The sequence below is a fragment of the Dermatophagoides farinae genome, chromosome 9, assembly GCF_024713945.1.
Source record: "Dermatophagoides farinae isolate YC_2012a chromosome 9, ASM2471394v1, whole genome shotgun sequence".
Classification (NCBI taxonomy): Eukaryota; Metazoa; Arthropoda; class Arachnida; order Sarcoptiformes; family Pyroglyphidae; genus Dermatophagoides; species Dermatophagoides farinae.
In genome coordinates, this window is record NC_134685.1 from 1,598,339 (window position 1) to 1,621,474 (window position 23,136).

At 29.3% G+C, this 23,136-nt stretch overlaps 3 protein-coding genes and 1 long non-coding RNA gene across 5 annotated transcripts; 2 read left to right on the top strand and 2 right to left on the bottom strand.

Annotated features, from left to right (window-relative positions):
- Position 1: 1 nt before the first annotated feature.
- LOC124497816 (target of EGR1 protein 1) lies at positions 2–3,493 on the top strand. The gene is made up of 5 exons (XM_075733965.1): positions 2–373; positions 448–485; positions 555–1,413; positions 1,481–1,680; positions 1,718–3,493. Exons 1-5 carry the CDS (start codon positions 212–214, stop codon positions 2,013–2,015), a joined length of 1,557 nt encoding a protein of 518 aa, XP_075590080.1. The 5' UTR covers positions 2–211; the 3' UTR covers positions 2,016–3,493.
- On the bottom strand, positions 2,154–3,731 carry Rpt1 (26S proteasome regulatory subunit Rpt1). Its single transcript, XM_047061497.2, has 2 exons — positions 3,562–3,731; positions 2,154–3,493 (listed from the first exon to the last, which is right to left on the bottom strand). Exons 1-2 carry the CDS (start codon positions 3,632–3,634, stop codon positions 2,262–2,264), a joined length of 1,305 nt encoding a protein of 434 aa, XP_046917453.1. The 5' UTR covers positions 3,635–3,731; the 3' UTR covers positions 2,154–2,261.
- A 625-nt stretch (positions 3,732–4,356) lies between these two features.
- On the bottom strand, positions 4,357–23,136 carry LOC124497835 (uncharacterized). Of its 2 annotated transcripts, XM_047061513.2 has the most exons (9): positions 22,634–23,136; positions 14,232–14,362; positions 14,047–14,132; positions 9,921–10,002; positions 7,534–8,649; positions 6,066–6,403; positions 5,903–5,985; positions 5,627–5,816; positions 4,357–5,380 (listed from the first exon to the last, which is right to left on the bottom strand). In XM_047061513.2, exons 1-9 carry the CDS (start codon positions 22,807–22,809, stop codon positions 5,270–5,272), a joined length of 2,313 nt encoding a protein of 770 aa, XP_046917469.2. In that variant the 5' UTR covers positions 22,810–23,136; the 3' UTR covers positions 4,357–5,269. The 2 variants fall into 2 exon arrangements, with proteins under 2 accessions (XP_046917469.2, XP_075590006.1); XM_075733891.1 differs by lacking the exon at positions 4,357–5,380 and having other exon boundaries at positions 5,415–5,816; positions 22,634–23,134.
- On the top strand, positions 4,694–5,869 carry LOC124497838 (uncharacterized). The gene is made up of 3 exons (XR_006959449.2): positions 4,694–4,798; positions 5,563–5,675; positions 5,739–5,869. It is a non-coding gene; the product is annotated as an uncharacterized LOC124497838 (long non-coding RNA).

Here is a 23,136-nt window from a genome sequence, read left to right on the forward strand (position 1 = left end):
AATTTTATTTACGAATTTAATGACAACACAATCAAATCATGTGTTTGTGTTTAAATTTTTCATATTTTTAATTATTAAATTCAATTTTAAATGAAATTATAATTCCAAAACTAAAACTAAAAAAAAAAAAATCTACATTGATCAAATTATTTGAGCTGCAATTCGTTGTTATTGTTGTTGTTGTTTTTTTGTTTGGTTTGTTGCCCAGCAAATGATGACTGTCGATAACGATAATTTTAGTGCAACAACAACATCCAAAATGATGGTCCAAATGAATGTTCCATGTATTATGGTGGATGCTAATAATTTCGTTCGATGGTGGCCATCCATTACGAAATGTATGCAACAAAGTGATTTCATTGCCATAGATCTGGTTTGTAAAAAATTTATTAAAATGGTTTGAAATGACATTTATTTTTTTTTTAATTTTCATTTTCCATTTCAAAGGAATTTTCCGGTCTTGGATCAAAAGATATATTTGCATCGTAAATATTGTTATTAAACTGACAAATTTTTTTTCACTGATAATCTTTTTCATCATTTATCTCCTATAGCCAAATCGATGAACGTTATGAAGCGATTCGAAAAGCGGCCACAACTCGATCAATATTGTCGATGGGTATTGCTTGTTACAAGATTGATGCAACAAAAGGTTTTTTCAAACAACAACATCAATCAAATAATGAACATCAATTGATTATGAAACAGATTTCCGATTGTTTGGAAGCTGATGATGAACTTTCTAATGATAGTATTTTAAATACTGATGATAATGATAAAGACAATGAAAACAATGATGATAAAAAATTTCATATAACTGTTAATGTTTTTCATTTTCTTACATTGAACAATACGGAATTTGTTATGGAAACACGTTCAATGAAATTTTTGGTCAAACAAGGTTTCGATTTTAATGAACTTTCAACCAATGGTATTGCATTTTATCCTGGTAATGATAATCCATCGATTGAATCATCATCATCATCATCATCAACAGCAACACAGCCTTCATTACGAAAATTGATTGAATTATTGATTTCATTGAAATTACCATTACTATTACAAAATGGTTTCATTGATTTGGCTTTTCTTTATCATAATTTTTATGCTGAAATTCCAACAAAACTTGAAACATTTATGGCTGATCTGACTGAAATGTTTCCCAATGGTATATTCGATACGAAATATATAGCCGTAGCACATTTGTCTTGTTCATATCTGGAATATTTGTTTCAATTTGCACAACGAAATAATTATTTTCGAAAATTGAAAAATATTCATCATTTAGTGCTGAAATTTGATCAATATGATGATGAAAAATTCGTTAACGATATAAGAATATTTGATCTTAGTCCAAAAATTATGCAGAATACAACAACAAATAATGGTGGTAAAATTTGTGAACCATATTCGGTGAGTTTATTATTTTTTTTTTTTTTTGAATTCGAAAATTGGTTGAATTTTTTTTTTGCATTTACAGAAATATGGTTGGTGTGAAAAATCCGATCACTGTGAACAATCACATAATATTGATCTAATATTGGATGAAGAGCTACGATCACAACGAAATAAGAAAAGTAAACTATTAGTAAATCAATTGTTAGAGATACAACAACAACAACAATCAGCAATAAATCAAGAAGATTCCAATATCGTTAATGATCTTGATAATGAGGATGATGATGATGAAAATGATCATGATCATGATCAACAAATCAACAATATTCAATGTGAAACAAAAGAAGAACCCATTACATAGAAAAATTGGTTTACATCATGCCGGCAATGATGCATTCATGACTGGATATTATTTTCTCTTTAATCTTATTGCCAATCATAAATCAGTGGCTAATATAAAAGAATTTCGAAAGCTAAATGAATTATCAAGATTCAGGAATAAAATATTTCTATCATCAAAACCAAGGCCATTGAATGTAATGAAAAGTGCATATGTTAAATGTTCGAAAGGTCATAATGAAAAATTGTCCAAAATTAAAATGAAATATAATATTTAATAATACAAAAGTAGATTAGGCAACCATTTTGTGGCTGCATTGCCAAATTACATTGCCGACCATTGATTTATATGATGTGATAATGAAAAAAAGACGTTTTTTTTAAGAAAAAAAAAATTCATTTGCATAATTCACAGATTGAAAAAAGTATAAAATGATTCATTTATTTATTCATTTTTATTTCAATTGAAATTTTTTTTTTTGTACACACAAAAACATAGATCAATTAATTAATTAAGTAATTAATTAATTATATGTCATATATCGTGGTGTTGAACTGAATTTTGCATACGATTTAATCACCTTATTAATAGCTTCAAGAAAATCTTTTTCCGTTGCCACTTTCCTACGTGCACGAATGGCAAACATACCGGCTTCAGTGCAAACACTACGAATTTCGGCACCAGTACTATTCGGACATAAACGAGCCAATAATTCAAAACGGATATCTCGTTCAACACTCATTGATCGTGCATGAATTTTGAATATATGTGTTCGACCATCTAAATCAGGAAGACCAAATTCTACTTTACGATCTAATCGTCCTGGACGCATTAATGCTGGATCAAGAATATCCGGTCGATTAGTGGCCATCAATACTTTAATGTTGCCTCGAGGATCAAATCCATCCAATTGATTGATCAATTCTAACATAGTTCGTTGCACTTCGTTATCACCACCGGCACCATCATCGAAACGAGCACCACCGATGGCATCGATTTCATCGAAAAATATTAGACAGGCTTTTTTGTTTCTTGCCATTTCGAAAAGTTCACGAACCATACGAGCACCTTCGCCCACATATTTTTGTACCAATTCAGATCCGATTACACGAATGAAACAGGCATCAGTACGATTAGCCACAGCTCGAGCACAAAGTGTTTTTCCAGTACCGGGTGGTCCAAACAATAATACACCTTTCGGTGGTTCAATACCAAGATTGACAAAACGTTCCGGTTGTAATAATGGTGTCTCAACAACTTCTCGTAACTTTTCAATCTGTTCTTTGCAACCACCAACATCCGTATAGGTTACATCAGGTTTCTCTTCCACTTGCATCATTGTAACGGTAGGATCGATTTTCGGTGGTAATGGAACATGAATCTGATATTTGTTACGATCAACACCAACACGCATTCCTTCTTCGATATCGGTAGGTGCAACCGAATCGGCCAAATCGACAACAAATTTGGCAAATTGTTTTACATTGATAATATATTTTGGTTCTTCATTCTCCTGTTTGATGATCTTTGTACAACGTGCTACCTGTAATGGTTGTTCATTCTGAAGTGTTTGTTTATCGGCGGCCAAATCCCAGAGAGCTGGTGGTGCCAATCCGGTATCTGATTCTTTAATACCGGTCAATTCATTTACACGTTTTAATGTTGCTTGAATATCTTCTTCCACTTTTTTAATGGCTCGACTATAATGGCCAGCTCCGTATGATTTCAACAATGCAATATCACCTTCATCCAAAGCTAATGAAAATAAACAAAATGATGATTAAAGATTTGTTTTAAAAAAAACCTATCGAATATCGACTTACTTTTTATCTCTTTTTTCTCTTCTTCTTTATCATCTTTTCGAAGCTTTCGCATATCTTTACCGAGGTAATCCATGTTGAGAAAAAAAAAATTCAAAATTTAAATAAAACTCGAAAACAATGGAAAATGCAAAAACGTCAGAGTGAGAATGAATTGGCAAAAAGATGTTTATAACAAATATATAAGGTTCCCGTTCATATAGGACGGGATAGTTGACGTAAATTTTTTAGTCTCAATGGCAATATAAATCATACAGTATGCATTATGACTTTATATTCGAACAACGATTGCATATTGTTAAGAATGATATTAAACACATTATTTTAATTCACAAGCATACGTTCACATTGTGACTGTAATTTATCGTTTGGGAAAAAAATGACATGGCGCCAACTTGACATATTTGATTCATTGATCAAAAAATCCAAAAATCCAATAAATTCAATTATTCCATTGCGGTTTGTAAACAAACACATACACACACACACACACATCTTATTCAATCCCAAGAGACTAATTGTTTTATTTGATTTAGATCAATGGCAACAACAAGAAGAAAAAAAACTAATATTAGCCAAATTGTTTTTTGATTTTCTTGCCGATCATTGCGTTTGAATTGTGATGTTTATTTCTTTTTTTTTGTGTGTGATGGCTGATAATAATTAAATTAGCCATCTGGGATATCGCATTCATAAACAACAAAACAACAACGACAACAACAACAACAACAACAAAAAATGATCAAAACATTAAAAGAATATGAAAATTTCTTGAATAATAAGAAAGGAAACGGCGAATGAATTGTCATAATTTTTATTATTATTATTATTATTATTGACAATTTTTTTTCTCATAATTTGATCGAAATGAATACATTTGATTTACATATATAGATGGTAGAAAAAATAAATTCAACAATCATATAATCAGAAGAAGAAGAAGAAAAAAAAGAAATAACAATCAGAACAAGAACAACATTTTTTTGTATTTGTTTTGATTTACATTACAATTTTCGATATACATCGATTATTTCGTTCATCATCGAATCATTTGTTCAATCCAGTGATTCATTTTTTGTTTGTTATTGTTGTGTTAGTGGTGAGTTACAAATCATAATATATTTGCACATTTGACAAAAAAATAAAATAAAAATTTTTCTTTGTTTTTTTTTCTTTTCACAAATATATCAACCTAATTCATTCATTTCATTCAATAAATATATAGAATAGAATAATTAATGTAAGTAGTAGATAAAATAATCAATAAGAATATTCTGTGTGTGTGTGTCAATTTTTTTTCATATCAATCAAATTCTGTCTGTATGTTTTTTTTTCATCATCATCATCATCCATCGATTTTTTTTCTATACATTTATTATATTAAGAATTGATTAGAATTGGAACCTATTCATTCATTCATTCATTCGAAAAAAATAAGAATCTTTTCAAGTGTTTATATATTATGTTTCATTTTCAAGCAAGAAAAAAAAATAATAACATATTGACAACGACAATGATGATGTTTTGAATTCACATTTTTTTTTCTCTTTTTCTCATCAATTTATTCCTATTCCTTGAAATTATTTAATTCAATCGATTCTGTAGGTAGTAGCAGTATCAGTAGTAGTAGTTTGTAGTTTGTAGAAGTAGTAGAAATATAGTTTCTTGAATAAGCTCTCTCTTGTAGTTTACATTTTGTATTTTGTTTTGTTTATAATGTTATCTCTTGAAGATATTTCGATGGACAGGGAACAATTTTATCGTTGATGCCCGTACGTACCATTATGATGCCACTCATCTCTTCCGATACTTGAATGACAATCTGAAAAAGAAAAAATTTTTTTTTTTTATAAATTATTGAAATGAGAATAGAATGAATGGAGAGAAAATGGTTATGTTATTGGTTTGGTTTTTTTTCCAGTTAATTTGAATTTCAAATTAAATGAATATAAATGAATGATAATTGAAAAGTTTTTTTTTCTTTCTTTCTTTTTTTATATATAGAAAAATCAATGAATGAATGAATAAATAAACGAATGGAACAACAACAACAACAACAACAACAAACCTGTTCACGAAGCAATTTAATAGCAAATTCACCATCGGTCAATTGAACTGTATGTATTACTTGTAATGGACGTTCACCGGGAAATAATTTTGTTACATATTTTGATGGAAAGAATCCTACTTTTCCCATACATTTACCTTGCCACCAATCTGGATCGGTTGTGTCGACTACAGTGACCATATAACCAGCTCTGTACATAAATATGGAAAAATTTGAATCAGACACAAAAGTTAATTATTTTTTTTTTTTTTTTTTTGACAAATTCAATATATATACCTTAAATTAAGCTCATCAATTTGTCGGCTACGAAAATTGTATAATACAACAAATATGTTGGTCGGTAATAGACGTTGTGGTTTCTATTTCAATCAAAAAAAAAAGAAAACAGGTAAATTATTGTAATCATTAGAATAATAATAATAATATAATAATAATTTACCGGTGATGGACATGGTGACATTGAACATGGTGGTAGATCCTGTACAAATATCTGATCATCACGTTCAAATGATCTCATACGGCCATGTATACCTAATTTAAAACGTTTTGATATTTGATATTGATTTGATGATGCGGCTGCTGCTGCTGCTGCTGCCACTGTTTGTTGTTGTTGTTGTGATGTTGATGATGGTTGCGGTGGTGGCAATGGTGGTGGAGGTGCTTGAACAGTTGATGGTTGCTGCTGCTGTTGTGATGATTGTTGTGTGGCCGTTGTTGGATGCTGGATGGATACATTCGATGATTGTGATGATAATGTTGCCGCTGCTGCTGCTGCCGCTGTTTTTGATATCGATATCATTGATTGTTTATTATTTGATTCATTCAATTTTTGTTGTTGTTGTTGTTGTTGAATAAATATTGGCGGTAAATAATAATTGTATGGTTTAATCATCATTTTGTTGTTGTTGTAGAATAAATCCAACAACAGTCAACAATAACGACAACCGAACAGTACGACAGCCAATTTCAAAATGATCCATTCATTCATTCCATGATTCATAAGACCATCGAATGATGAAAGATTTTATGATCCAAAAATAAACATAATGATGATGAACGAATGAATGAATGAAGTTTTTTTTTGACAAAATATAAATGAAAAAAAAAATAAAATGTAGAGAAAAAAAAATTTGGGAAACAAGATTAATACAATCAATAATTCATGTAAATGGGCCTCTCATACTCTGGTACTAGGGGCTAGTTGGTTGGTTGGTTGGTTGTTGGTTGTGGTGTTTGTTTTCCAGTGAAAAAAAAACTATATAAACCTGAATAACTATTTCAACTAACCAATGAACAACAACAAATAAAAAAAGATTATAGTTCATGTTATGGCCCAAGAGACCAATGATGATGATGATGATGATGACACAAGATTCTAATAAACAAACATACACACACAAGAGACAAGAAAAGGATTACCGTTTTTGTAATCATATATATACACACCGGTACTCATTCTGGGAATCGTTCATTTTTTTCTGTCTTTTTTTTTGGGAGTTCATCATAAATTCTTTCTTTTTTTCATTATTCCCATAATCATCATCATCATAACTAATTCATTTTCATAACTTGATCTTGGACGATTGCAAAATGAGAAACGAAAAGAAAAAAAAATGAAACTTTAAACCATACCATAACCGGTAATAAGAATATATATGTATAGAATACTGGAAAGAAAAGAAAATTTCTAGTTTTTTTTTTGTGTGTGTGTATGTGATATTGAGATGTGAATGAATTATTTATTTATATGTACCGGAAACGATTCTATTGGAAATTTTTTTTCTTATTCTGTTTCTATCGTTTTTTTTTTTTTTTTTTTTTTTTGCTTGGTATAGAATTCATTATTGCCAGGGAAAATGATGTACTTTTTTTTCTTAAATTCATGCGAAAATAATCCATGTACATACATTTATATGGTGAATAATGATTAATCATTTCATTTGAATCATAACGTGGTGGTGATTGGCCAACAAGACCAACTGTTGGTGGTAATGATGATGATGATGATGATGGTTCAGCAACAGTTTTCATCATATCACGACGATGTTGTGAATGATGATGAGGATGATGATGATGATAATGATGAGCGGCGGCAATGGGCGGCAATGGTGGTAATTGTGGTGGTATTGGTGGTGTAAAATTTGGCCTTTTATCTTTTAATGTTTCAGCCGATTCTGGACTATCTAAACTTAAGCTTTTCATTCGTAATGTTAATTTCTTTTTATGTGGACTATGTGGTGCCGAATAAGCTTGTTGTTGTGTTTGTGATATTGTTAATAATGTAGGTGTATTATGATGTTGTTGTTGTTGATGAATGATTGGCACGGATGATTTATTGATTGATATTGGAACAATACCACCACCACCATTACCATTGTTATTATGATAGGCAAAACCAGGTAATGTTCGATTAGTTATCATTGGTGATTGTTCATTGGAATTATTCATCGATGAATGACCACTACCATAATGTTGATAACGGATATCCGGCTGTTGTTGTTGTTGTTGTTGTTGTTTCATCATTGAACCATATTGTTGTTGATGATATTCAATAGTTGATTGATGAAATTCTGAATCCGAATTTCTATGTGTCATTTTTATTGTTGGTGGTGGTGGTTGTGGTTGTTGTTGTTGTTGTGGTGGTGGACATGAAGATGATGATGTTTCTTGTTGACGATGTTGATGATGTTGTGGTTGACAATGTGTTAAACTTGTTTGGCTACCAACTAAACTATCATTACTATCTTGATGTTTACCACCACCACCACCACCACCAGAATTAGATGGACCATTACCATATGTTTGTTTAATCGAAATAGAACCTGAACTACCACTTCCGGAAGAATCATGATGATAATGATGATGATAATTATTATTATGTTTATGTTTACCACCACCACCACCGCCACTACCACCACCACCACCATTATAATTTGAATAATGTTCCGTTACATATTGTGCACATTTACGAGCATCAGCAGCAGCACGTAGTGATTGATAAACAGGATCATAATTTTGATATTCTATAATCATAAAATCAATAAATTCACGGTAAATACAAAAACAAAAACAAAAAAAAAAAGAAAAAGAAAAAAATGGTAAAATCGATTGAATAATTCCAGGAATAAGAATGAAATTAGAGAAAAAAAAACACAAGAAAATGGTGAAAATGAAACACATGACCACAATGGATACAACGACAAAGATTGTATTTAATCTATTCATATATATACAATGTTTGTGTATGAATGTATGTGGTGAACAATTAATTGTGGAAAAAAAACAATGAAAAGAATGCAAAAAAAACGAAACCATTATCCAGAATGGAAATAAAAAGAATCCATACATGTATGTGTATTGTGTTAGCTACACATATTTTTTTTATTTTTTTTTTAATTTGACTAATGAATGGAAATATAATTTTCTCTTGAGTAAATTCATTAAACAATTGACCAAACGATAACGGCAAAAGCAGCAGCAGCAGCAACAACAACAACAACAACAATGCGATAAATGAAACAAACAAACTAAACACATGATGATGACAATGATATTTGGACAACATTATCGCCATTATCAACAACACAGTAACAATAACAATAACCTGTTAAGAATGCCCAACACACACACACACACACACAAACCAAACAAAAACAAAGAAAACCGAAAACTTTGGAAATAAATAATAACAATGTATAGACAATGTTTTTGTTGATGTCATAATAATAATGATTATAATACGCCCAGAATTTGTGGAATTTGTTTGTTTTCTGGGTAGTGCAACAAACAAAAAAAATGAAACCCAAAAACAAAAAAAAATGAGATATTCTTTGTCACTATCTGTCTATTTCTATTTGTGTGTGTGTGTATGATATTTTTTTTTGTCAGAATTTCTCTTATCCGGTTATTACTATTATTATTCGGGTTTCGCCTTTATGTCATTGTTAGTGTCAGGTTTTTTTTTTTTTTGGTTGCTGCTGCCGTCGTTTGTTGTTGTTGGAATAGATTTACAATATATTAATATGGATACACCTGGTGCACCTGAATTTTTTTTTTTATTCAGTATTCTTTTTGGCTACCACCGTCATTATATTGTGTGTGTGTGTTACATACATTGTTTATGGTTCATTGAAGCTCAAGAAAGAAAAAAAAATTCTTTCCCATTCCACATTGGAATAATGATTTTCAAGTGTGTTTGTGTATGTGTGTGTGTGTGATGTGGATTCTGTAACCCGAATTCCATACATAGGCAAAAAAAAAATAATTTCTGACCAAACACCAACACACCACTTACTTTCATCATCAATCTGTGGTATGGTTATTTTTGTCTCCAATTCAGATGCTGATTTCTGTTTTCGTAGTAAACGTGGTTTAGGCTATAAATGATGAAAAGAAAAAAAAAGAAAAAAAGAGAGAGAGTGAGAAAAATGGTTAACAACAACAATGAAAATTGAATTAAATTATTAAAAAAGGAAGCAGATAATAAAAATGAAAATTTTTTTTTTGTACAAAAAAAACGCCTAGGCCCATTCAATTCCAGTTGTCAAATACACACTTTCTTTTCAATTTTAGCTATCCATGAAACTCGATCCATTTCCAGGACCCGGAGATGATCCGGAATGAATTTTGACAGTTTTTTTTTTGCTCTAATTTCTGACCCCGAAACATTTAAATACTGTATTATGTAATACTGGATAATGTAGTCATATTTATCCCAAATAACCTAGCAATAACCGGGCAACAACAATAACAACAACAACAAAAACAGAATTTTTCCTTTTCGGTATCGATATTGAAAATGAATTTTTTTTTTATTCAGGACAGAATCCAGAATTGAAAGAATGAATGAATGAAAAAAATCCAATCATTTTTCCAATCATATAATCTACGAATTGAATGATTGAAAAAAAATTCATTGATCTTGTACGATAGAAAAAAGGCAAAAATGTTTCATTCTGTTTGTCAAATGAATCAAATTATATCAAACTTTATAAGTGGAAACAGCAACAACAACAACAACAACAACAGCAAAAATTTCCATTCTCAATTCATTTTTTTCTCTCGCATTCAAATTATTCATCATGATTGCTGGCAATAAAACTTTTGGTCCAGAAAATTGTTATAGAGCAATTTGAGAAACTTGGTGGTGCTAGTGGTGGTGGAAAAATTTATTCATAGATCCATTGCAACAACAAGCAGTGATTGTGTGGTGCCAAAAAAAAAAAAAAACAAAAAAACAAAAAAACAAAAAAGTTTACAAGAATTTGTAAACTTTATTCTGTAATTGTTTTACATTCATTATATTTTCCATCATTATGTGTTGTTTGTTTGCTTGTTTGTTTGTGAAAAGTGAAAACATTCATTTTTTTTTGTCTGATTATTTATATGCATGTTGTGAATATTTAAAAGTTTTATCTGAATTTTTTTTTTCGTTGTTGAATTTAATTATTATTATTCAAATTATGGTGAAAATCATTATTTAAAAAAAACAAAAGAAAAAGAGAAAGAGAAAAACGATACAAGAAGTTAATTACCATTTTTTAAAAAAAGGAAATAGATAATTGGAGTATGAATAAACGAAATAAAAAACCAACCAAGGTCAAGAAATCAAAAAAGCTCAAAGAATCGAGACCAACAAAAAAAAAATGCAGGGCAAAACAAAACAAACTACACACTAATACGACTAATTCCAATAGACCAATTGTTTTTGGACAAATTCTTGGAAAAATCAGAAAGAGATTACAATGTCCAATTAGAGTATTTTTTTCCACATTCTGTGTGTGTTTGTGTGTGTGTGGGACTTGTGGGTGGAAAAAAACTGGTTTTTTCTCAGAAGCAACAAAAAAAAAAATTATTCATTCATTCATCTATATGACGTACCTGCATGGATTGCAGAAAAAAAGATTTAAAATTTAAATTTTCATTTGAATTTGAATTTCCTGAAAAAAAATTATTAAACAAAACAAACAAGATGATCAATGATTACAACACACACACACATCAACCACTAGAATATTCTTGTGAGCAATTCATTTATTAGAATTCTCAAATTAAGATGGACATCGTCATCAGCAGCATTAACAACAACAACAACAAAAAAGAATAAAGAATTCTAGATAATAAAAAAAAAATTTCCCAACTGCAGAACTTTATTTTTGTTGTTGTCTTTACCCATTCTTTTTTTCATTCTTGTTTACTGTCAATTTTTTTGTTTTCATCATTGTTTTTATTCCGAAAAAAACGAAACAAAAAAAATTGATTGAACAAAGAGAATGAAGGAATCAGCAGAATGCTGTTCATTAATTTTTTTTTTGTTTCTTCTGTATTGAAAGAAATCAATATCTGTCAATCAATCATCAATCAATTTAATCAAAATTGGACTTTTTCTCCATCATCATCATCATCATAAATGCAATTTGTATGACATTCAAATGTTTCATTTGTTTTTATTTTTTTTTTTTTTTGTTTTCATCATTTTTGCTGTTGATTTGACAATTTTTTCTTTGTTCAATTTGATTTGAAAATTAAAGAAAAACAAAATAACCAGATGGTGAAATCGATATCGATCCAATAACCGATCCAATATCCGTACACACAGACACACACACACACACACACATACTTGTGAGACCAAAAAAAAAAGTATATATTGTGATTACCTTTGATTCTGAATTCTCCAATGAGAAACAAAAAAAAAATGCATTGAGGGAAAGCAAACATTCATGTATGGTGCATGTATATATATATTTATATATTATTGCACAATTATCGAACAAAAATGAATCACATTCAAGAGAAAAAAAAAGTAAAGCAAAGAATCGATATCAATGTCATCTGATTATTATTGGTCGATGGATAATTCACCATTTTGTTGTTGTTGTTGTTGCTGCTGCTGTTGTTGTTGTTGTTGTTGTTGTTGTTGTTGTTAATAACCAAATAGAATGCAGCTGGTTGTTTGTCATTCATCGCTATATATCGGAAAACAGAAACATAGAAAGAGAGAGAGAGACACCAAGAATAAACATAAAAAAATGACGTTCGAATGTAATGATATAGAATATCCGTTTTTTTTTTTTTTTTGATCAACAACAACAACAACAACAAAATAATTAAGCCGATTGAGTTCATTTTTTTTATATTTTTTTTCGCTATCTCTCAAAACATTTCAAGATTGCTTCATCAAAAAGCTTTTTTTGGCTGTTTGTTTGTTTATATGAAATGGAAATCCTTTCTATTGAATCAAATCATCAAACTAATGATGAACAAACAAACAAACTGATGAAAAAAAATACTGGACAAAACTTAAATCCATGTGTGTGTGTGTAGAAAATTTTTTTTTGTGATTTGAAATGTAAACAACATAAAAAAGTGAAAAAACACACACACAAGAAATTTTGTCGCCACATATATTCCTTTCCGGGTTTTTTTCTTTCTTCTTTAGAATCTAGAATCTATGATGGTGAAGAAAATAGAATTTCCGTTGTAGCGAAAAAAAAAATTGCATTACATTATACTGAATGTTTCATTATCATCACTTTTGAATGATGATTTTTCATTCATTCATTCATTTCAATACCAGAAAAAAAAACATAAATGGCCAATAGCCATGATTCCTACACACTATGCCATCGCTTATGGATGTGCCATATGAAAACACGTCATGTATGAGCAGAGAATTTAGAGAATTTGACTTCATCGTCATCATCATCATCATGTATATTAATATGGCGATTTGAATAATAATAAAAAAAAAAAATACGGAACCATGTATGTACGGATATATAATTTTATTATCGAAAAAAAAATGTTTACCTAATTAGATTTTTTTTGTTTATTTTTTCTGTCCCCATTTTTTTCCCTCCCAGTGAGTCTTTATTTAGAACGCACACACACAAGCAAAAATTTATGAATATGATGATGAGCTTCAATATACAATCACAATACGTGTCAGATTAATTATAAGCCGGTGAAAAAAAAAATAAAAATAAAAAATTTTCCCCCCAGTTCATATGAATCAATTGAATTGAATTGAATGTTCTGATTGAATAAATTATATCCTAATATACGAAAAAAACGAGGGGTAAAAATATCCAAATATAACCAAAATCAAACATTCCATTCCATTCCATTCATTCATATAAATGAAATGCCATTCTGATTCTATTTATTGTTATATTATTGTTATATTTGTAATAAATAAACACATGGTATTCAATTCATTCATTTTTATTCATTTCTAACGGGCTTTGTCTCTTTTTCTCTTTCTCTCTCTAAAATGAAAATGAAAAAAAAAATCACAAATTCCATTGAATTGTTTTATATTCATTTTAAAATTTTTTAAATGTCAAAATGTTAGTCGAGATAAACAGTAACAGCATCAACAACAACAACAAACGAATGAAATTCATTTAAAAACATACCTGACATTTTGGTGCATTTTCCTGGCATTGGCCAGCATGTACATTCATTTTACATAATTTACATTTAAGTCCTTGACGAGAATGACCTTTATTTGTGAAGAATTTTTTTTTTTTTTTTGAAATCAGATAATCAATAAATGATCAATAAACAATCAATTGATATTTTGACGAAAAAAAATACATACCACGTAAAATTTCTCTACAAACATCACAAGCTGTAATTTTTTTATACGTATATTCTTGAAATGCATGTACGCCCAATTGTACGGATATACGATATGTACGTTGTGCTTCTAAATCGGCCAGATCATTATTCCTATATATTTAATGAGTGATGGATATAAAAGTATACAAAACGAGAGAAAAATTAGTACAGAAAACACGCACACACACGCATTTTTTTCTGTTGTTGTTGTTCCTTTCTAACCAAATGATAAACAACACAATGAATAAAATTCAAAAACATTCAATTCATAATCAAAAATTATCATCATGCCTATGGGCTCGTCAGTAAGTGCTAGAATATTCTGTATATGCGTTTGTGTGTGTGTGTGTGTGTGAATAAATTGTAATATAATTGTTATGATGAATAATTTTTCATTTCATTTCAAATGAATAAATGGATGAAAGAATAAAAATGAAATAAAAACAGAAACCTTGCATCTTCATTATCATCACCATCATCATCATCATCATCATAATCATAAAATTCCTATTTATTCTTTATATTCAGGTTTTTTTTTTATTTTCCTGGCCTGTGAATTTTATTCCTGGAATGAAAATCGAATAACAAAAAAAAAAGAAGAAAAGAAAAAACGATAATAGGTGATAAGAGTGTTCGGGTCCCGCACATACACCCACATGCACACACACGCACACATGGAGTAAATTTATTATCATCATTAAAGTTGATGATGATGATGATGACGATGATACCTGCTTGTTTGTCTGTGTCAACCTATTATATATATGAATACCGACAATGTGTGTGAGTGTGCATATAATACCAAAAAAAAAAAAAAAAAAACCATTTTCACCAAGTGAATAAATGTGAACAGCTTAACAACAATACCATTTTGGCCCATTTACACACACACACACACACACACACACACCAGTATTTGATATGAGCCATATTCGCAATTATTCTAATTGGAGCCATAATCATCATCATTATCATCATCAACATCACAATAATGGTGAAAGCAATTTTGAAATGATAATGATTCTTGCATTGATTATAGACCAAAAAAAAAAAAAAAAAAAATGAAAGAATAAAAACGAACGAACAACAAACACCAAAATGAATCGATTATATGTATATACAGGTTTTTTTTGGAATAAAAAAAAATTGTTTTTTTTCCACAATCATCATCGTTGATGTTGGCGATTCTTTTTTGTTCTTCTGATGATTGATGATTAACAAAAAAAAAAAAAAGAGAATGACATTATTCTTGGTTTTGTTTTCACATTGATTAGAAAAAAAAGGACAATTTTGAAAGAATCGATTGATCGATTGATGGTGGCGGTAATAATCGTAATAATTTGATTAATTTGATCATCATGGATAAATTTGTTTTTTTTTATTCGCAAAAACATCATCATCATCATCATTTGTTTGTTTGTTTATAATTGTGTTTGACATTCGATACAACACACACACACACACTCACACAGTGATTTAAATGTCAATTTCAAAGCTTCCATTTCATTAATCATTCTTTTTTTGTTTTTTTTCCGTAAAAAAAAGATCAAACAACAAACGAATCACCACCAATCATTCATTGTTATTCTCTCTGTCTCTCTCTCTCGCACTGTAACCAGAATTTTACATGTTATACAATCTTGCCATTCCTTTTTTTTATTATAATATTTGATGATTGATTGATTAATGAATCAAAACCAATTAATGTCTATATATAGAAAAAAAACAAATTTCATTATGTATAATGATATCTAGCTATAATTCAACTTTGAATTTCAATTTGTGTGTGTGTATGCGGTGTGTGTGTGTGTGATTATAATTTGCTTTTTCATTGTATATCCAATATCAAATATCATCGCAATTATATTACAATCAGCCAATCTTTCACATTGGATCAATCAATCGATTTAGAAATTTCGATTTTTTTTCCATCTTCTCAATTGTATATGCTGTTTTTGTTGTTGTTGTTGTTTTTTTTCTGTTAATAATAATTATATATTATGGTCCATTGATTCATGATGAAAAGAAACGTCGATATTTATTTTAATAACAACAACAACAACAACAGCAGCACTTAAATTGGTCAAATTCTTATGTCAACGTAAGTGATGTGTGTGTAGGTTTTTTTGGTAATAATAAAATCCTAACCAAAACGATAATTTTGTTGTTGTAATTTGCGTGCGTATGTGTGTGTGTGCGATTTGATCGGATTTAATTGTCATAAATATTTCTCTATGTGCGTGTATGTGTGTGTGTTTGTATCAAGTCTGATAACAAAAAAAAAAGACCAAACCATTCTCGTCATTTATTACTACTAATAATAATGGAAATGAAATGCCAACAACAAGAAAAAAATTTTTTTTTGTTTCCAAAAAATATTTCCACTTATAAATTGTCATCCGGAATTTCTATCTTGTTTCAAATTCAAAATTATGCCCAAAAAAAGCCATGAAACATCGATTCATTCGATGTTTGAAATTTGGTATTTTTTTTCATTTTATCGCTAATAATTCCCCATTTAATGAATTGGAAATCAATATTTTTTCCATTTTGTTACAAAGTTTTTTTTTCGTTTTAATGTGAACACAGGTATCATCAACGTTGCAATGGAAAAAACCTGGAATTATTTTTTTTTCTTTTCGTTTGAAACGTTATTGATCCGGTTATAAAAACATATTGAAACTTTACAAATGAAAAAAAAAACAGAAACAAAACAAAACAAAAAAAAGTTCACCAATATTTCCATGGTATGGCCAAGAGAAAAATGGAAAGAATGAATCATATGATCATTATTATCAATATAAATCGATTAAGGAGCGATTTTGTGTGTGTGTGTATGAAAAAAAAATTCACAATCATTATCATGTGATGATGGTAATGTGTGGATAATGGTGAACATCGATTAAATTGATTATAAATTGCATATATGCACTTTAATGGCATTATCATTAGTATGGGCTTGGTTAGATGGCTCAATCATAATTATTGAAACCAAAAAAAAAACCAACACAGCCACATAATAAAATCAAATTCAAGTGTGTGAATAAAAATATGTGATTTTTCCAATGGAAAACCCACACACACACACACATGGAACCGATCAACCAAGACTGAAATAAACAACAACAGAAACAAAAAAAAAAAAAAAGAGAATCGGAAATTGATGAAAAAGTTTCATCATCGTCATCACCATCATCATCATCATCATTTGAGCATCACTATCGCTTTCATTCAGTTTAAATATAATGAATTTGATTTTTTTTTGCAATTGAAACCAACCAAAAAATAGAGAGAAAAAAAATCCATCAAATTACAATTGTGCAATATATATATTCATGGTTGGAAATTGAATCGTTTTCCTAGACACTTTCACACACCCAGACACACACACTCATTCAATTCAAATCTCGTTTTCGAAATCACCACAGGAGTTCTATTTCAAAAAAAAAAAAAAATTCGCGTTTTGCATCACCAATAACGATAATAATAATAATAATAATAACCGATTCCATGAAATTGGAATTCAATTTGAATTGTCAATATAGATTTTCGATTTGCTCTATTTGAAATGGATGAAAAAATGTTGTTGTTGTTGTTGTTGTTGTTGTCTTTGTTGTTGTTGTTGTTGTTGTTGTTGTTATTATATAGAACAACAACAAAAGTAAAAATATTACAGAAGAAAAAAGCATTAAAGAAACGAAAATGACAAAAAAAAACAACAAAACAAAACAAAACGCATCGTTTTGACTCATTGATTCAAAAAAAAAAAAAACATATGAACAGCAACGACGACGACGACGACGACTACAAGAAAACGACCAAACAAACAAACAGAAAAACATGGTAATTCTCTTGAGGTAAACAACAGGAAATTATTATTATTAATGAACAAAATAGAAAATAAAAATGATGAACAACAACAACAACAATAACAACAACAAAAAAGTGAATTTGAATTTGAAATGAAATGAAATGCAACGCAATTGGCAGAAATGCAAATGGTGTTCATTCATTTATTATTAGTTATTTTCTCATTGAACGAAAAAAAAATCGAAAACTCATTCTGGAAGTTAATTCCACAGTTTTTTTTTTTCTCTCTCTCTCTCTCTCAATAATTAATTCTTACCACTTTGTTCAGGTTGTTCAAGTTGTTTGTTGTTCATGTCTGTCTGTCTATCAAGCAGGCAAAAGAATATTCATGGTTTTGTTTTGAAATTCTTTTCTCTTTCTCTTTATTTCGCTCGATTCAATTTCAAAACTTTCTTTTTTTTTATTATTTTGTTTTTTTTCATGTTTTCAAATTGAATTTTTTTGAAATTACAAGTCTAGCTAGCTAGTCCCCATTAGAAGTCAGTGACAGACCAACATTACAGCATTGTGAAAAAGTTTGCCATACTAGTCTGTCTGTCTTGTTCAGTTTGGTCTTTCACTGACTTCTAATGGAACCACTAGACTAAGATTACCAACAAACACACATATTGCACGAATAACAACAACGAAAAAAAAATAAAAAAAAATTGAAGCAGGTGTTAAATTTCCGAATATTTTTTTTGTTCTCTCAAAATGAAAGAAAAGAATTTCCTTTGTATGGCAATCATCGTCATCATCATCATCATAAATTGTTATCATTTTCTGGATCAAATTTCCTTTCAGTCAGTCAAATGCAAAACAAAAACTGAAACAAAACAAAAAGAAATTTGAAGATTCCAAGATATCTAAGAAATGGTCAATCTGGTATATATGACTGTATAATGAATGGTTAGACATAAACAACAGAAAAACAGAGAGGATTTTTTTTTTTGCAAAATTTGTGATTGATTCATATTGTCTCTCTCTCTCTCTCTCGGTGTGTGTGTGTGTGTGTAATGTTATAGTAAATCAGATTCTGTACACTCAGAATCCGGTGGTAGAATAACCAAACGAAAAAAAAAATTTGTAACATCTTTTTGGGGTGAACAAAAAATAAATAAATAAATAAATAATTCGATTCCAGTGAATTTTCAGCCACATTTAATGTGGTTTTTCTATTTGTTTGGAAAAAAAAGACAACAACAAAAAAAAATTCCACCAAACAGTGTATGGTGGACATCATCATCATCATTATCATCACATTACATTGTAATCCAAAATTTGGGTTGAGGAATAATTGTTGAGAATGAACATGAAAAAAAAACAAACTTTCCATTTTCCATTTTCGATTCTTTGTATGAACAAATTACTTTAGCTTCATTGTTGTTGTTTGTTGTTGTTGTTGTTGTTGTTTTTGAAACTCTTTGAATACATTCTTTGATTCAATTATAAGTGCTGACTATAATGGATTTTTGTTTTTTTTCATTCACACTCACACCATCATCATCATTCTCTATCTCTAATTTTTTTTTCTCATATGAAAAACAGAAAAAAAGCAACGAAACAAATTCAACAATCAATCAATCAGTCAATCTATTTGAGATGATTTACAAACATTTTTTGAGGGGTATAACAGCCAATACTAAATGTAACAATCATGTATAGAGATGACAAATATTTTGAATATATGGAAATTACGTTTTTTATGAATTTTTTTTTTGGGCTTGTTTCATCGATACGACGATGATGATGATAAACATAGAGAAAAAAAAACATTCATGTTATCCAAAATGATTATAGATTAATAGAAAAATTGAGAAAAGCTGTTTATCGCAAATAAAAAAAAAACACCGGACAAGAACAACAGTCCAACAATGTACACAATGTGTTGTCGATGTGTAATAATTAGTGGTGGGGGGGAAACAAAAACAATGTTGAATGGATTGAATTTGGAAAAAAACAAAAAAAAAGATATTCGTAAACATGTATTATTCATTTTTTTTCATGTTGTTCAATCAGATCATCATCATCATCATCATCATAAGATAATGTGACATGAATCAGAAATCCGTGATTCACAACGAATCACAAACTGACACAAACACACACACACACACCGACATGAACACGAACAAACAAACAGATCTCAAATACGTTTGTCAAATAAGATTTTTTTTTTTTGGGGTCTGTTTTTTTGTTTGTTTGATTCTATTTTGGGCTCATCATCATTCTGTTTGTTTTTCTATATCAATATCCATTGAATAATGTTGTTGGTCATCATGTTTGATGATGATGGTGTATATGGATGGATGGATGGATGAATGGTCATATCATTTCACATGTATGTGTGTGTATTGTATATTATTCAACTGACAAGTTCCAGAAATCTGTAAAGAAAAAAAAATGAAAGATTTACTTGCTGCTGCTGTTGTTATTATTATTATTGCATCTTAAAACACTCAAAATTATTGATGTGTCTGGCTATATGTGTGTGTGTGTGTGTCAAGTACAGACTGACCAAAACAAAACAAAAAAGAAAAAGAAATTCAAATGATGAATTAGATGCTAGAAGAAAAACAAAATACCGGATACGGGTATAAATAACAACAACAACAACAACAACAACAACAACGGCAAAAAGAAAATAAAAAACGCAAATGAAAGCAAAAAAAACAAATATTCTTCTTTTTTCCTATTTCTTTTTTTTTATTGCAATTATGTGTATGCATTATGCATTAAATACTGCAATAATGATCATAAAAAAAATATAATGAAAAACGAACAAAGAAGCAAAAAAAAAAGAAAAAAGAAAAAACAATGCAAAAATAATGATGATGATTGAATGCAGTGCAATTTTCTACGTATGCAAAATATGTGAAAAGAAAAAAAAAATATCCAATATATTCTGGATCTCTTTATTTCATAATGATAATAATAATAATAAAAAAAATAAGAATTTCTCACACACACATTTTTTTCGTTGCTGCTGCTGCTGTTGTCGAATTTTAAACATTATGATTGACTTGTCAATAATAAATTCTGGCCATAATCAATAACAATAAAAAAAAAATTTTGTCACTGAAATTTTTGTCAAGAATTCGTTGATGTGTGGGGGTTGTAATAACAGTGAAAGAAAAATGAATTTAAAATTTTTTATTTTTTCATTTTCTTCAGCCAAAAAAAAAACCAAGAATAAAATTTGCTGCTGTTAAACGGAATAAAAAGAATAAAGAATTGGAGAATGAAAGAATAAAATTTTGAAAGGTCTGCTGTTCGTAGTAGTTGCCCCATTATCATGATGATGATGTGTAAAATATGAAATTGCAGCAAGAATGGGCCATAGAATGGAATCTATCTCATTCTCACTGGCTTTCTCTATTTATATTACACACAAAGGGTGATGATGATGATGATGATAATAATAATAAAAAAAGAAATAACAAACAAAATAGATCAACAATCAATCTAAATAGTGAAGCAAGATGATGAGATAAATAAAAAAAAAGAAAAATTCAATGATGATGATCGAACCATATGGTTTGTGAACAACAACAACAACAACACCGCCATCATTTTGAATTATAAATTCTTTATTATTATCGTCTTGTTCGTTGTTTTATTCACACATTCACAATAACAACAACAACAACAACAACAATGACAACAACAACAACAACAATGACAACAACAACAACAACAAAAAAAAAAAATTATTAATACAGCTATAACTAGTGAATTGAATTGAAATGAAAATGAAGCTTTATTATTCAATTCCCAATCGATGACAAATAATGATGATGATGATGATGAAATGAAGAATATTTTTCCATTCTGTTCATATCGAATGTCAAAAAAAAAATAGTCAATGAATGAATGTATGAATGGAATGAAATGAAATGAAATGAATATGATCCTATTGGTGATCCATCTGTGTGGATATTTTTAATAAAAAAAAAAACGAGAATGCAATCAATTATTATTCGATGGCCTTGTGTAGCGGGGAAAAAAAATTCTTTTTTGTTTGTTTGTCTGCAGAAGCATCGGAAGAAAGAAAGAATAAATTCCAATAAAAAAAAACACCAATTTCAATCCAATCCAATCAAAAATGTAAAAAAAAAAGAAAATTTCGATTCCATTTTTATTCTCGAAAGAATCGGCTTTTTTCACACACATACACACAGACAAACACACACAGCTTCAAACATAATTATGATTTGTGCTAATGAATGAATTATAGATGCAAAAATCGATAATCAAATTTCAAGCCAAAATAGAAGCAAAAATTAGCAAATATTAATGAATTAATTAATTAGTTATCATCATCATCATCATCATCATTATTATAATTGGATGATATGAGGCTTAGTAGAAGAAATCATTCGATGATTGCTGCATCTCAATTTTCATTCATTGATTATGTGTGTGTGTGTGTGTGTGGAAATGAGAAAAAAAAACAAAAAACAACACAATAGCATCATATGGCAGAATATTCAGAATATTCACACGCACACACATCCAAATTCATTTGCTTACCTTGAACCAACACCAACGGCTGTTAATTTTAATGAACGAAATGCTTTAATCCATTTACTTTTAACACCGGTCACAGCTGATAATGATGATGATGATGATGATTGTTGTTGTTGTGGTGATGGTACTGATGATGATGATTGTGAAAATCTTCTTGAATCATTTGATCGTAGATCCATTTTTTTTCGGTAACAATGTTTTCAACAACAACAACAACAACAGTTAACAAATCAGCCCAAATTGTATTTAATAATGGTGGTTAATTTTTTTTTTAAAAAGGCACAAAAAAAGACATGATTTAATGAGAACAAAATTTAAAAAACAAAACAAACAAGGCAAATATTATAACAGCAATGATAATTTCAACGATTTAAATCCTGGAACATCATTATCGTTGTTGTTTTTTTGATTTCGTCGTTCGGTCGGTTGTTGTAATCACAATCAAATCTTGAATGAAACTACTGTGGCCAAAACTTTGAATATTGCCAGCACACAAACACAAACAC